This window comes from Zalophus californianus, chromosome 8 (assembly GCF_009762305.2).
Source record: "Zalophus californianus isolate mZalCal1 chromosome 8, mZalCal1.pri.v2, whole genome shotgun sequence".
NCBI classification, from domain to species: domain Eukaryota; kingdom Metazoa; phylum Chordata; class Mammalia; order Carnivora; family Otariidae; genus Zalophus; species Zalophus californianus.
The window spans coordinates 60,439,420-60,456,103 of NC_045602.1; the positions used below are offsets into that span (position 1 = coordinate 60,439,420).

At 40.2% G+C, this 16,684-nt stretch overlaps 1 protein-coding gene across 9 annotated transcripts in view; it reads left to right on the top strand.

Moving 5' to 3' along the window:
• The first annotated feature begins 3,198 nt into the window (after positions 1 to 3,198).
• The window catches only part of USP34 (ubiquitin specific peptidase 34), a 267,250-nt gene continuing 253,764 nt past the window's right edge, over positions 3,199 to 16,684 (top strand). For 8 of the 9 annotated variants that reach the window (XR_003524622.1, XM_027621744.1, XM_027621743.1 and 5 more), the window contains exon 1: positions 3,352 to 3,416. Coding sequence is in view for 8 of the 9 variants with exons in the window: in XM_027621744.1 (XP_027477545.1) it covers positions 3,374 to 3,416 (43 nt within the window). In the remaining variant the exon portion in view is untranslated. Of the gene's footprint in view, positions 3,417 to 16,684 lie in introns of all 9 variants that reach the window. The other variant, XM_027621741.1, reaches the window with a different exon arrangement.

Genomic DNA, 16,684 nt, shown 5'->3' on the forward strand with positions numbered 1-16,684 from the left:
AGGGCACAGGCCAGATCTGGCAATTAAATGTTTTTGTATGGTTTGTGTGCTAAGAATGGTTTTATATATATATATAAATATATATTTTTAAACTTTTCATTTTTTTTCAATTATTTATTTAGGAGGGAGAGAGAGAACAAGAGTGGGTGTGTGTGTGTGTGTGTGTGTGTGTGTGTGTGTGTGTGTGTGTGTAAAGGGCAGAGGCAGAATCAGACTCCCCACTGAGCAGGGAGCCCATGTGGGGCTCGATACCAGGACCCTGAGATCATGACCTGAGCCAAAGGCAGATGCTTAATGACTGAGCCACACAGGCACCCCGGTTTTATATTTTTAAATAGTTGAAAATATCAAAAGAAAAATAGTATTTTGTGACATGTGAAAATATTAATTTCAAATTTCAGTGTCTATAAGTTTTATTGGAACACAGCCACACTTTTTCCATTATGTACTGTCTATAGTTGTTTTTGTTCTAACAGAGTTCAGTAGTTGTGATAGAAAGTTGGGGCACCTAGAGAGCCTAAAATATTTACTTTCTGGCCCTCTACAGGAAGTTTGTTGAGTTCTGAAGTGCTGACTAAAGAGTAATGATCATTTATGACAATAATACTCTAGATTCTCAAAGCATTTTATTTTATTCTTTTAAAAGATTTGAGAGAGCACAAGTGGAAGAGGCAGAGAATCTCACAGATTCCACACTAAGCACAGAGCCTGATGTAGGGCTTCATCTCATGACCCTGAGATCACCAGCTGAGCTGAGCCGAAACCAAGAGTCAGATGCCTAAAGACTGCACCACCCAGGTGCCCCTCAAAGAATTTTAAATCAAGTATCATTTCACATAACTTTGTAAAGGAAAAAAAAAACTAGGAAGCAATTTTTAAAAAATTTTCTTTAAAGATCAGACTGTGTCAGGGCGCTTGGGTGGCTCAGTTTGGTTAAGCGTCTGCCTTTGGCTCAGGTCATGATCCCAGGGTCCTGGGATGGAGTCCCACATCGGGCTCCCTGCTCAGCGGGAAGCCTGTTTCTCCCTCCTACACTCCCTCTGTGTTCCTGCTCTCACTCTGTCAAATAAATAAATAAAATCTTTAAAAAAAAAAGATCAGACTGTGTCTTCAATATATCCTAGAAGTACTCCACATGTATGGTAATAGTTGTCCGCACTTTCTGTATCAGCAATGTGTTTGGCCACAAGTAATGGAAACAGTGGCTTAAGGAAAATGCGACAGACAAGCAATCTGGGGGGGACTGCTGTTCTAGGATGTATCAGAGACCCACCACACCTTATTTTTCTGCATTATCAACTTCATAGTTAGCTTTTATCCTGTTTGTAGTTTCACTGTAAAAAGCAAAAACAAACGCTAGACAACAGATGCTGTATTACTTTGTAAATCAAAACTATGTTTCAGACAGAAAGAAGGGTTAAGGGTAATGACTATTGAATTTGTCCCCCTTTTTTAGTAATGGGCAATTCTTTCCAAAAGATCCACTCTGCAGATTTCTGGTCACATTTCACTGGCAAGGACTCAAACACAGGTTCACCCCTACTATGACTGTTTTAAACCAGTAGCAAATATTCCTTGGGGCTTTCCTTCTGGAATTCAAAACCTCTAGCTGCCACCTGAAAAACAAAACAAAATTTGGATTTGGCAAGTTTCCCTGTTGGTAGTTAAGAGGGGTGTGTGGGAATGGATGCTGGATGGTCAAGGAGAAAAGTCAAGTCTGCAGAAACCCAAGTTTTATAGTAAAGATGGGAAAGGAAGATAATAGAGTATCTCCACAGCTCTGAAGGATCACCTGCTCCTATGGAGCACTGTAAAACAGGTGGGCAGAAACTATACCATCAAGTTCAAGCAGCAGAAAGGTAAACAATACCGGCAAGGTGGTCCTGGCATGGAAAGATGGTGGGACAGAACCTCCATAAAACCTTTTAAAAGAATTACTACAGGGTCTGAATAGCTGCTCCGGTTATAGTTCTAAGATTAGGTACACTCCCTTTTGGACTGTTCAGTCACATCTCCATAAAAACATACTGGATATAGAAATCAGTGAGGGTAGGAGAAAAATTTTCCTAATGTTAACTAGTTGTTAACCAACTTGAGCTGAAGTGTCCCCTTTCCTTCACCTGTTCATTTTGTCCCTATCTTAATACCCTGGCGATTTGCTCTTCGCTGAGAAGTATAATATGCTATTTCAGGTGAAGAGCTGAGGACCGGTAATTGGTGCAGGGCCCTCTCGCGTAAAAGGGAGGAGATGCCATGTGAACGCTCTTCACTCCGCCATTTCTTGTCACATCAAGGTGTCTTACTGCTCGAGGACGGATGAGCCTTACAGAATCGAGGGTAGCGATCAACACAGATGCAGGTTACGCCGCCCCTGGGCTGTTCCATTCTCACAAAGGCCCGCGGGGAGAGGGCCGTGTGCCCCAACTCGGGCTGCAGGGTCGCTCCGGCCCGGCTCCCCTTTGAACCCCTGCCTCCCCCACCCCAAAAACCCGAGAGCGGGGAGGGAGAAATCGCCACCAATCCCTCTTCGTGGGCCCGGAGGAAAAATGGCGAAGCGCAAGGGCGGGGAACAGGGCGGCGCGAGTGACCCGGCGCTCGCTAAACCTCGCAGCCCGCGGAGTGGAACGCGGTGGGCGACGCCGCGCAACCGCGGGCCGCTCGGTGTCTCCGCCATCTTCTCCTACTCACCCGGACTCCCCCCGCAGCCGCGCTGGCTTCGTGTTTCCCTTCCGGCCGCTGACAGAGATCCGGGCTGGGCGGGGTGGGCGAGCGCGCCGAGGGGGTGGACCGAGGGCGGGGAGGCCGGACGGAAGAGGAAAGGGAGGGCGGTGAGCCGGCCGCGGCGGGGTGTGGAGCGTGCGGCGTGTGTGCGGAGGGAAAGGTGGGAGGGCGGGAGGCGAAGAGAGGCAGGGAGGCGGAGGAATGAGAGCGCGAGGCGTTTCTCGTCGGCTCCTTCGCTCGGGCGGAAAAAGCCGAGCGCAGCCCGAACGCTCTATTAAAATGGCGGCGGCGTCAGCGGTGGCCGCGGCGTCTGGTCGGTGAAGTGACTCTGCTGCTTCTCTCCCCACCCGCCCCCTCCCTCCCTCTCCCCTCCCCCCGTCCTTCCCCCCCTTCCCCGCCGCCCGCGCCTCCGCGCCCCTCCGGCCGGCGCACCTCCCCTCGCCCCCCTCCTCTCCCCCGCCCGCTCCGGGGACCGCCGGCCCCCTCCCCCATACTCCTGCTCTCCGCCCCGTCCCCGCCGCCGCCCGCCCTCGTTGCCTCCCCGCCCCGCCGGCCGGCCGGCCCCCTCCTCCGCCTCTCTCCCCTCCCCCCCGCCGGTCGGGATCAGTCAGTGCGATCCGAAGCGGGGGAGGGGGGGGGCGGCGGCCGAACGATGTGCGAGAACTGCGCAGACCTGGTGGAGGTGTTAAATGAAAGTAAGTAGACGCGGCGGCGGCCTGTGGGGGTGCACAGTTTGGGGGCCCCGCGCAGCTCCCCGGGCTGCCGAGGCCTGCGGGAGGCGACGGCCAAGCCGGGTGGCGTGCGGGCCTAGCGCCCAGGGAAGGTGCGCGGTGGCGCGGCCGCCGCGGCGCCTCGGGCCCAGCCCGGCCCGGTTACCTGGGCGCCCGAGAGGGGGCCGCTCCGGAGCTCCGGCCAGGCCGCGCCTGGGCGGTCTCACCTCTCGGAAAGTTTCCTCATTACAGGTGTCAATTAACGAAGGCACTAATGAGCCTTCGCCTCCTTCGTCCTGCGGGGAAGGTGAAGGGAGGTGGGGTCCGAGGACGAAGCTTTCCTCCGCAGTCCGAACCCTTCGGCCCTCCGGCCGCCCTCTTTGATTTTCAGCGTGCTGCTGAGGAGGCCTCTTTTACCTGCTAATTTTCATTAAACTCCCTGGGAGGAGGTTGGTGGTTTTCCCCTCCCTTGGGGGTGTGTGGGTGTATTAAACCTTTCTGCCAGCCCTGAAATAGCTGAAAATGAACGGTGATAGTCATGATTGGAACCTTCATACCTATTTTTTTTTTAATTAATGGTGTTTCTTCTTAGTGTACCATTCGTCGTTTTAATAGTAAATTTTATTAAGGAGAGCACTGTACTACAGATAATCATCCCGGGATAGTCATGGCCTGTCTCCTGGAATGAAAGGCCTTATTCCTTATACTTTTGATTATTAAAGAGCGTACACTGATTTTTTTTGGGGGGGGGCAGATTCTTTTATTTCCGACCCTTGTAAGATAGTATTTGAACCTAAAGAAACAAGCTGTATTGCAAGTTCACTGTTTCTGGGCCCAAAGGCCTAGTTGTTTGAGGCGCATTAGATCAAAGATTACAAAAACTTGATTGTTGAGAAAATGCTCATTTACGAACTGCTTATGTGGGTTTTGGATTTATGTTGGGATATTTCCCAAAACTTCCAAACTACCTCTTTTCTAATATTCTTTAAGGCAGTGGGTTTATAAAATGTATCCTCTTGTTTGTGTTTGAATTTTACTTGATTATTTATATGCTTGAATTTCACTTCAGTAACCCAAGGCAATAATAAAAGTGGAATAGTTCTAGGTTACTTTGAACTGTGAGTTTACTTTCTGACAGGTGGAAGCAGGTTTTGCACTTACTCAAACTGGACTTTCCAATGTTTGTTATTCTAAATTTTCCTAGAATTTTAAGGTTATTTGTATTTATATTCAGATACTTTTGGTGCAGGTGTTTTATGATACGGTGATTAGGTAAAGTCCTTGGTACTTACTTCAGTGAACTATTTTAATATCTCAGATGTAAGTTGTGTGATTATGGTTTTATTAAATTGGGAAAAGAATATCTTTGCTCTCTAATAGAAGAAAAAAACTGCTTTTAATAATTTTTTGGTGTTTCAAGTTATTTTAAACTCAACTAGAAAAACTACCTTTAAACAGTATCTAAAGAAACTAAAGTTTGTTAATCTCTATTTAATCTTTTGAAAAGAGATGATGAAAGTTCTTACTGAAAATTCTTTGGGAAACCCCTAGAACTTTGTTTAGAAGCACTCAAAAATGCAGTGGATTTATGGAAACAAAAATGTAGAGAATCTTGAAGTAGAATTTGGCTTTTATTACCTTTAATTATATGCAGTTAGTGGAACCAGTTTCACAAAATTTGGCCATGCAGACCCTCTAAGAAACCTGTCTTAATGAACAAATACTAAGGATTTTCTATTTGTGTATAAGCCGGTGGTCTTTAAAAATACTTAGGACAATTTCTTAATATTTCCTTTAAAGCTCAATTTAAAAATTTGCCTCCTAGACGTTAATCTCACGATGATGCTTCCTTTTTTTTTAATTACTTAGCAATTTTATTGGTAGGTTATACCAAACAATTACAAGTTGATTTTTTTCCCTGTAGACTGAAAATTGTTTTCATTGTTCTTTTCTATAGTTCTTGTATCCCAAACATAAGAGGCTTAAGTTTCTTGAGAACAGAGGGTCTTACTTTATCTCATTATAGTAACATTTATCCATGACTGGGTAGAATCATGATGGTTGGAACTTGATAAAACCTGTTGAATTGAAGTAGGTTATAGGTCTTTCTTGAAATCTTGCTCACAATAACTATTAAGTCTATACCAAAAACCTATTTCTTGTCAAATTTACCAACAGTGATGAAACTTAAAAGAAGTCTGCCTGGACACACCATTGTTACATAAAAATTTTGTGCTTTGAGTGAAAGGGTAGACATAATGCGGATAGTACTGCTTTCTATCTGATAAGCACAGAGGGTTTGATAACGGTAGGGACTTCAAATATTTATTTAAAAATCTGGCAGACCGTAATTTGGTTAAAATAAAAGTTGGTAACAAAAGATTGTAAATAGTCTGCTGTTGTCATCAGTTTTTGATGAGAGAATTAATATTACCATTTATACCTCTAGTCCTGCTGAGAATCTGAAGCTGTGCACTCTCACCATGGAAACATACAGGTATACAGGCACAGTTTTGCCTGCAGTTTAAGGACCCGTTGAAGCCTGTCTAAGGAACCAGGCTAAGAACCCCATAATAAGGACCCCCACATCCCCTTTTTAAATAGTCTTCACAGATATCTTAAAACTTAAAATTACATTTTAAAATAATGTTTGGCTTTAGTGTTAGAATACTAACATTTAAGTTTCTCTTTTCCTTTCAGTGCTTTATTTTTTTAATAAGGACATTTTAAAGGCTTGGGTTGTATTTAGTTGATTTGTTTACTATCAGTTTGTGGGTTTGCATTCAGTTTAGGAATGTATTGAGTTAATTTGGCTACTATCAGTTTGTGGGTTTGCATTCAGTTTAGGAAATAGTTTTAAGTGTATATTCCTTTGTTTATTCTGTTGAATTTGTATATTTGCGGCTTTTCTAGCTATTTTTTGTAACCAGTTTACTAAGTCCAGAGCATTTCTGGGTGTTGAGAAGTTGGAGGCCTGAAGTTATGCTTTGGGCCATCAGCATAGCTATCTCAGTAGTAAATTGAAGTCATTATTTGCCTCAGTAAAGTAAATTTCTCTGAGAGAAGACTGAAATGGCTTTAAATGTAGATGTTATTCTATGGGTGTGTTTAGTGAATTAAGTTTACCAAATGTAGCATTTAAACAAAGACTATTTATTTGTCCCTCCTCATTATCCTTGAAGATGGGCAGGAGCAAGTATTGGTATCTAAGTTTTAGAGGTAAAGAAATTGGAATCTCAGAAAGGCTAAATGGTTTGCCAGGTAAAGATCACCTGTCACTTGCTTAGCTAGTAGTCCTATCTAAGCTTGAACTCAGGATACTGTGATAACAGTATTTGCAGAATAATTGTTTGCATTATTTTTAAAGCAGAATACTTGAGTGAGCAGTTTGTGTTGAGTACTTTATCAACTCTTTGAGGTAGGTACTCTGTCACCCTTTTCAGATAAGAGAACCAAGATTTAGGGTTTATATAACTTGCTTAGAGTCACATGACTATATTTGGTGGAGCCAGGATTTGAACAGGACTTAATCTCAGGTCAGGCTAAAAAGGCCATGCTCTTACTAGTTATGCTATGCTGTGTAAACTTTATGATGATCTGTTTGAATGGAAAACATTGTGAATATACTGTTTGACAGAATAAAAAATTAGTATTTTTTTTTTTTTGGTATTTTCACAACTTCAGGCATAATGCCATTGTAACTGTAGTAGGAATTTAAGAGCGGTTGTCCTTAAGTAGCTGAATGGAATCTAAATATTGTTAGCAATGAGTCCTTTAATAAACCATGCATTTCTGGAGGGTTTTTTTGATTGTAAGTATATAGGCACTAATTAATTAAATCATTAGTAACAGTATTTTTTGGTTGACCTATAATTCTAAAATTTTAAGTGATTCCTAAAATTGGAAATCTGATTTTACAATACAAAGTCCCAAATTACGAATTTTTACTTGGTGATCTAGTTAAGTATCACTTAACCAATTAATATTTGAAGTAGTATTCATGATTTCAGTTCATATATTTTTATAGTATAACTTAGTAACCATAAAGCACTACCAACATGGAGTAATTATGTAAGTTATCTGCATTGTAGTGATAACTGTTAATGAGCTTTAGCACTGTATTCATGAAACATGTTAACATTCTTGTATGTTTAATGATAGTATCTATCTGATTTAAAAGTATTTCTAATGTGTAGATACTGTGTATTAATAATAATTTTTACACTTTCAGAAAGAGAAAGAAACTTTCCAATAATGGCTTGACCGAGGTGTGACAGACCCTAGCTAAAGGGGTTGAGCCGCCTTTCTCTTTTTTACTTTAATTTTTTCTTAATTATAAAGGTTGTATATTCTCATTGTAGAGATACTGAAAACTGTAAATCTAATCATCCAGTGATGATTCCTGTTGATGCTTTGAAATATTTTTGGTACACATTTACATTTCTAAGAATGAGATACATGTAGTTTAATATCTAGCTGCACCTAATGTTTAATGTTTCTAGTTTCACCTAATGTTTTGTTTGCTCATTTTCCTTAGTAACCTTTTTGAAAACATACTTTTTGTGTCATAGTATTTCATTTTGTACAAGATTTAATATTTTCCTATTGTATGTTTGTTTCCAGTTCTTATGTTATAAATAATGCTGCAAGTGAGCATCCTGTATATAAATCTTTTAGTGACATTACTGTTTTTTAGGTAGATTTCTAGAAGTTATCACTGTGTCAAAAATATAAACATACTTTTGTTTGTATTGTGTACCTGCTCTTCAGAAAGGATATACTGATTTCCATTCTTTACTGTCTGCACAATGTGGGCACTTGTACCGAATATTATCCTTGAAAAAGTTATTTTGGTGAAAATTGTAATAGCTAGTTACTAGTAAGTTTGAACACTCATGCTTTTATTGGCTATTTGCATTTTTTAATACAGTGCCTGTGTTCTTTTTCTGCTTTTCAAGTTTTAATGTTTTGTGTAATTCCCTTGTAAGAGTTGCTCACTTACTAACCCTTGGTCATATTCACCACATACATTTTTTTCCTGCCCTCCTCCTCCCCTTTTTTTAATGTGGTCTCTACACCCAGTGTGGGGCTCAAATTCACGACCCTGAGATCAGGAGTTGGATGCTCTGCTGACTGAGCCAGCTAGGCGCCCCTTCCCTGTTTTTTTGTTTTCTTTTTCATTTGGGTGTTTTTAATTACAGGTCTTGAACAAATGTTTTATATTGTGCAGCTTCTTCTGCAGAGTTGCCTGTCTAAAACACAGTATATGATTATCATATTATCTGCTTAAACTGTCACAGATCTTCATTGCTTGAAGAATAAAATACTAATTTCTTAGCCTGATATATATCATAGCACAATTTGGCCCAAACTCTTCCTAGCTTCAGATCTCACTTTTTTGGTGAGGTCTTCTTAAATTTTTCCCAACCTCTCTTGAAATAACTAATATCCTTTAGTTTAGAATACGTACTTACATTATAGCCCTTCTTTTCTTTCTTTCTTTTTCTTTTCTTTTTTTTAAATTAACATCAGCCTTCCTTGCTGGATGATGAACTCCTTAGAGTCAGGGGCCTTGTTTTCTTCTTTTCCCAATCCTTAATATAGTGCCTTATAGAGAATAGGTAAATATTTAAGGGGTGCCTGGGTGGCTCAGTCGTTAAGTGTCTGCCTTCGGCTCAGGTGATGATCCCAGAGTCTTGGGATTGAGCCCCGTGTCGGGTTCCTTGCTCACGGGAAGCCTGCTTCTTCTCCCACTCCCTCTGATTGTGTTCCTTCTCTTGCTGTGTCTTTCTGTTAAATAATAAATAAAATCTTAAAAAAAAATAGGTAAATATTTTAGTTAATGAAAGGTTTTTGTAGAAGAAGGATGTGATTGCCTAGTTAAATCAGTATTCTTGGGCCTATAGTCAGTAATGACCTACATTTTTTAAAGTAAGCTCTACACCCCATGTGGAGCTTGAACTCAACCTTAAGATCAGGAGTACATGCTCCGCTGACTGAGCCAGCCAGGTGCCCCTAATCAGTATGTTGTAGATGTGAGAGTTTCTGGCAGAAGTATGCTATAAGTATCATGTATACTGCTTTTTATTACCTTATTCCTGAATTAATAGGCATATGCTTATAAAAAAATACCTGCCCTAAGCGTTTTCTAAATTAATATGCATTGCAGAAAGGCAAAAATTAGTTGTTTCTACATAGGTGGTGAGCTTTGTGTCCATGACATGAACTTTGACTAAATTACTTTTATTTAGGACTTTGTATGCCAGGAAAGCATTTGGACGTTTTGCCTTTTAATGTGATTAACAGCTGTTAATGAGATTTTTTTTTTTCCTCAAATCCCATAGAAGTTAAAAACATTCTCCAAATGTGTTCATTGACAGTTGATGTGGTATAAACCTGGCCTCTTCTTGCACTTTCCTTACTGTGGTTGAAGATTGATTTCTCTTCCTGCTTTGGCCATAACCTCTTCTAGAAAACTTAGGTTGCTTATATCCCTTGGAAGAACCTACTTCTCTAGCTATTGCTGATTGGATTCCAGATAGACTCCTGACCTGATGGATTGGTGGGGCTGCTGTTCAATCAGATTTCTCCTGTCAGAATGTTTGAACCAAAGAGCCTGGTAGCTGTGAGCTGCTGAACTAGAGTAGGTGCTTTGGGAAGCTGATGGGAGGGAGCAAAAACATTGAGGAAGTGGAGGCAGCTGTTTGCAGAAGAGAATTGGGGCAAATTTGTGGAAACTGTTGACATGGAAGCTCCATAAAGAGATGGAAGATAATACCGTGGTGGCTTTCCAGTACCGAAGCTAGAGCTCTTTTGGCACTGTCTCCCCTATACATACCATTTGAGTTAATGTTCAAGCAAAAGAGTTTTGTTTCAAGTAATGTGCCTTGATGAGCTTTCCTGTATTGGAGCATATTCCTTATGATTCATGAATAAGGTAATAAAAAGCAATATATATGATATAATCATCAGCTACAGCATACTTCAGCCAGAAACTGAGTGCTTCATTGTAATCTGGCGTAAGTTCTTGGAACATGCTGGGCAAGTGTCATCTGCAGTGTTTGGTGGCAGGAGAAAACCTAACTCCTTTCATTAATTACTTCTCTACCAGGATGTTTAGTGTTTTTCAAAAGAATGCAAGTACCTTTGTTGTTTCTGGGAAAGAAACCTGTCTCCCCCCCCAATAGTATAGAAAATAATAAGGATAATTAGGAAAAGCTGAAACTCTGTTTACCAAAGAAATTGTCCATGTTTTAATAAATATCTTGTAAGTTGTTCTTGCTTTCCTTACATATAACTTTCCTTATACACATTATTTTATGTAAAAAGCTAATTACATTTTTTTTTTTAAGATTTTATTTATTTGAGAGAGCGAGAGAGAGTGCACATGCATGAGCAGCAGGGGGGAGGGGGGCAGAGGGAGAAGGAGAAGCAGACACTCCTGCTGAGCAGGGAGCGTGACATGGGGCTTGATCTCTGGGATCATGACCTGAGCTGAAGGCAGCCACTTAACCAACTGAGCCACCCAGGCGCCCCAAAAGCTGATTACATGTAATTCTATATTTCTGTATCGTTTTTATTAAGATGTAGGTATCTTTATGTTAATATGTGCTGACATTATAATTTTTAATGGCTTCAGTGTAGTATTCCATTGTTTGGTCCTGCTGTAACTTAACCAGTCCTCTGTTGATGAGAATTTGGGTTTTTGTAAGTCTTTGTATTATTGTCTGAATATTACCTTGAATATGGTCTGTAAAGTCAGATTACTGAGTAGCTTAATACAGCATGTCTGGAAGGGAATTTGACAGTTATGCTAAAACTTAACAGTAGAGCATCAGTATATAGGCTTTATAGTCTTAAAGTGACTCCTAGGTCTGTGGGGCTATTCTTGCAATGTGCTTTAGCAATTTAGCAATGTGCTCATTCTAAACCACCATAAGACAAAATAGGAAAATAGATAATTTTTATTCTCGGTAATTTGGTGCCAGATTCATGAACCACATTCTGATTACTGAGAAAGGCTCATTAACCAATGATGAATGTAGAAGTATAAGAACACTCGCTCAGAATAAATTTGGATTTAAAAAAACACTAAGACAAATAGGGATTTTGAAGTTGTGTTCGAAGAAAAGAATATCATTAAGGGGATAGTGGGCCCACTGTTTGGTAGAGTGGCATAATGGTGGTCAGCAGAAGGTTGTTTTATTGTAATGGTACCTGAGTTTCTATTTTCCCTTCTAAGAGGAGTCTCCAAACCTGTAGGATAAATCATATATTAAGAGGGAATCTAATCTCTAGATTGGTGAGGAATAATGAGAGTTTTGCTAGTGCTGTTAAGAGTTAAAATCTCGAGGTCTGGGCAGATTGCATCCAGTGAAGCTGATAGAGCCATGGAGTGTGTGATTGTGAAGCTTTAGCTAAGTTTCCTGGAGAGCAGAAATTGGCAAGGTTTTTTCCCCCTTATTTTGGGAAATACAAGAGAAACTTTCCACTACTGAATAATCACTTAGTATACTGAGAGTGAAATGATGATAAAAAAAACTGGCATGGCACTAAGTAACTTAAACAAATGTCATTTTTTTCTTTGCTTTAGTAACCGGTATGATAAAACATGGAAATGCTACTATAGGTGTGACCTTTTTTGATTACATCAATGTGATAGAATCTGATGCCATTCTGGTGAAAAAGAAGAAATGTATTTTGTTGTTGTTGTTCTAGAGGGACTTGACTTGTGGCAAGCCACAGGATCTTGTCCTTAATTCTTTCCTTTTCAGGATTTTCAGTAATGATCTCTGGTTTAAAAACTATTCCTTGGAATGGACTTGTCCCTATTTCAAGGGAATGAAGGGGGCTTCAGAACCTCTTCCCTTTTTTTAAAATGAAAAGCTCATTTTGATCTGTTTTATAGATTGGAGTTCTATGTAAGGTTTCTTTTGGGGAGAACAGGGTATAGCTATGTAAGGTTTCTTTTGGGGAGAACAGGGTGTAGCTGTTTGCGCCTGGGTGGTTCACATGGTTCAAGGTCTGCCTTGGGCTCAGGTCATGATCCCTTGATCCTGGAATCAAGCCCTGTGTTGGGCTCCCTGCTCAGCAGGGAGTCTGCTTCTCTCCCTCAGGCTCTCCACCTGCTCGTTCTCTCTCTTTCTCTCTCAAGTGAATAAATAAAAAATAAAAAAAAAAAGGGCTTGAAAACCATTAACAGTATTTAATGGGTGCTCCAAAAGCCAACACAACCTGAAACCCTTTAAGTATTACAAGTATACTGTCTGCAGATTACAGGAGGTGATATTGCAGTGCTTGTACAGTTAGAATACTGTGTTGAATTGTATACGACACACTGATGATAATATACTTCTGAAGCTATTTGAACATTGTGTAATTTCACATATGTTCGTTGAACCTCAGAAAACTCATGAGAAATGGAATGATTTGGCCAAGGCTACATAGCTATTAAGTAGCAAAGGTAGGATTAGAATTTAGTTCCTTCTGCTTTGTATACTTTTCACCAATAAGCTTGGGGTTTTTTTTGTTGTTGTTGTTGTTGTTTTTTGAGAAGCTTGACTGTAGAAGTTGGAAAATCATGAAAAACTGACGAACTATGGAGAGATTAATTCTGGTTTAAGTGTATTAGGCAAGGTTTCAAGGAAGGTGGAAGATTGAATTGGGCCTTTAACTGCTTGGAATAGTTGTTGGTAATGAGGGGAGTGAAGTGGTTTACCACAATTTGTGATGTAGCCACTGCTAACCTCATTCCTTTGCTTTGCTTCTGTCTCAGATGTTATTTGCTGCCATGATGAGCCTTTATTTATGCCTGGAATTTACCACCTTACTATGCCTTCAAGTCTCAACCTAAATGTTACTTTTTCACAGAGGCCTTTCTTGAACATCCATTCTGAAGTATTCTTGTTCTTTTTTTTTTTTAATTTAAGTATCTGCACACCCAACGTGGGGCTTGAACTCATGACACCAAGATCAGGAGTCTCACGCTCCTCTGACTGAGCCAGCCACATGCCCCTGAAGTAGTTCTGATTCTTTACCTTCGTAGCACTTATTACAGTTTAGAGTTAGGTATTTTTTGTTTACTTGTTTTATGTCTTTTCATTTTATAAGACTATAAATTCTGTGGTTGCAACTATCTGTCATATTAACTAAGTTTCATAGTGCTCATACATACTAGGATCAATACTTATTATTTATTTATTTTTTTTAAGATTTTGTTTATTCACCTGACAGAGACACAGTGAGAGAGGGAACACAAGCAGGGGGAGTGGGAGAGACCCAGCGAGAGAGGGAACACAAGCAGGGGGAGTGGGAGAGACAGCGAGAGAGGGAACACAAGCAGGGGGAGTGGGAGAGGGAGAAGCAGGCTTCCTGCGGAGCAGGGAGCCTGATGTGGAGCTCGATCCCAGGACCCTGGGATCATGACCTGAGCTGAAGGCAGACGCTTAACAACTGAGCCACCCAGGCACCCCAATACTTATTTGTTAAAATGTGTCAAAAATCTTAAGATCACTGTAGTTGGGTAATGGAATGGAAGTCAAGGGTAGGCTGGATGTGGTGGTTTTCCCTGCTTTCTGAATCCACTTGGATATTTTATATACTCTCAATCCTTTTGTGACATCCTCCTTACCACCTCCACTCATAAAAAGGTGCTCCACTGATAAAAAAAGAAAAAAACCCTAATTTTGTCATGATGTGTGTTTTTAAATTTCTGAGTATCCCTTGATATTTACACCCATGGGTTAAAAATGGAAGGTTGGGAATTACTTTTTGAACCAGGTAGGACTCTGTTGCAAGGACCAGAAAGAAAAGAACAGCTCCTTTGGTGGGAACAAGGATTTTTTTTTCCCCTTAAGTTATAACTAAACAGTTCAGGTGTGTGCTGTGTTTGGGTGTGGTCTACTCTTAATCTGTGGGTTCAGAATGTTACCAAGATTTTGTTCCTTTTTGGTTTGCTCTCTCTGCTTCCTTGGTTCGACCTCAGTTTGGCCCTTCTCTTGGTAGTAGAAATAGCTACTTAACCATCTTTATACCACACTGTTTGGAAATCATGTTTATCTTACACAGAGGAAAAGAAAGAATCTTTTCTGAAACCTGTATAAAAGAACAGGGAAGCTTTTTCTAAAACCTTGATGGCAAATGGCATTTCATGTATCATTGGCTTACATGTCATTGGACTTATTCTTGAAGTAGAGCTCAGAGTGGATGGACTTTGGTTGGCTTAAACTAATCCTAACCCATTCCCGAAGCTGATCCCACCCAAACCTCATAGCTAAAAAAAATATTTCCCAAAAGGAAATTTGGCATGTTGTGACCATGAAGAAGGTGAGATTGTTTCTGGGCAGCAAACACATGGATATCTAGTACATTATGCTATACTGAAACTCAATACATTTTTTTGTGGTTTTATAACTTGAAATCAAGGATTAGTTCTCATCCACATTGACCTGTCTGTAGATTTCTGAAAGTGATGACAGGTACATAGGTAACCAGTGTATAGAGTTTGGTGGATTTTCATGTTTTCTGGACATCTGTACATGGATATGGTATGGGACGTTCCTTATTACTTTGGCCTCGAAAGCTTTGTTGATCCTGGTGTCTGCATATCTGGAGTTCTCATTTCCACTGCAAACTTACGGATCTCTTTGAGTGCCCAGGAGTCACACTTGTTGAAGCCCACGCCGTGGATGCACTTGTGAATGTTGATGGTGTGTTCATTAGTCACTATCTTGTTGTTGGCAGAATGGCCCTCCTCTCTACCCTTCTTGTGGGAGCCTTTTTGCTGGGCCCAAATTGGCAAGTTGGAAACCATTTCTTTTTTTTTGAAAACGATTTCTTAATGTTCTACTTACTGAATACATTATTTTGTGTCTTACCTTCACTTTTTTTTATTACCTTCACTCTCTGTTTAAATACTCAATATATAAAAAATACTTTAACATTTAACATGTGTAAAGCATTGTGCTGGATGCTGTGGTAGATACAGAAATACATTTAGATGTATATCTCCTCTTAAGGAAGGTTGGAGTCCAATAAAGATGAGGCAGTAGGATGGTAGTTGAGAGATTGATGTCTGGAATCTGTTAGACCTGAGTTAAAATGCTATTCCTGTCATTTATTAGATCTCTGGCTTTGGTTAAGTTCCTTAACCCCTTAATGCCTTCAAATGAGGATGATACTTAATCCTCACAAAATCTCTATCAAGTGTAATTAAGGTAGTAAGATAATACATATAAACACTTAACAAAGTGCCAGTGTAAGAAAAACTGTTCGTATGTGAGAGAGAGAGAAGGAAAATGGTAAATTCCGTAAGAACATAAAATCCTGAAGTGCAGTGGGAGGAGTTTAGGTTTTGGTAAGATTGGAGAAGGCTTCATGGGAATTTGATAGAATTTTAGTTGATCTTTGGGCGCCTGGGTGGCTCAGTTGGTTAAGCGACTGCCTTCGGCTCAGGTCATGATCCCGGAGTCCCAGGATCGAGTCCCACATCGGGCTGCCTGCTTAGCAGGGAGTCTGCTTCTCCCTCTGACCCTCTTCCCTCTCGTGCTCTCTCTCATTCTCTCTCTCTCAAATAAATAAATAAAATCTTTAAAAAAAATTTTAGTTGATCTTTGAGCAAGTTTTTTCTAACTGATTAGACTTGGAGAAATGGTTATTTCAGTAAAGTTTGTAGGAATAGTAAGCATAGTATGACTTTCTTGAAACTTCACAAAGAATTGTCTCTGGTTTATTTTCTTATATTCCTCAAGGACCTTACTCTTTTAAGCTGTCTCTTTTTTCCTCCAGTGTCTTAAGTTCTCCTGAAGCTTCTGAAATCTGGCTTCTGCTTTTGCCGAAAAACTGTATTGTCACAGATCACCAGTGGCCTCCTGTTTTTCTCTAGTTTCTTTTCTCTTTTTTCTATAATTTTCACAATGACCAGTGCTTTCCCTGTTTCACTTAATTGTTTGGTCTTTATGGTTGTGATATATGTGATCATCGTAGGAAGTTTAAAAAAAAAATACATACATCAGTAAAACATTCATAATCACTTTGTTAAAATTTTAGTATATATATATCATTCCAGCTAATTTTCTATGAATATGTAAAAATGAGTTCATATGTACTGTTTGCTTTTTTTTAAATGGGCATTTTCTCATATCCTTATGTCTAAGAATGAAATTTAATGGCAACCTACTTCTAGTCATTGAATATAACACATATTTAGTGTTTTTCCAGTTAACCCCTCTCCCCCCAAAACCAAAAAGCAGTGA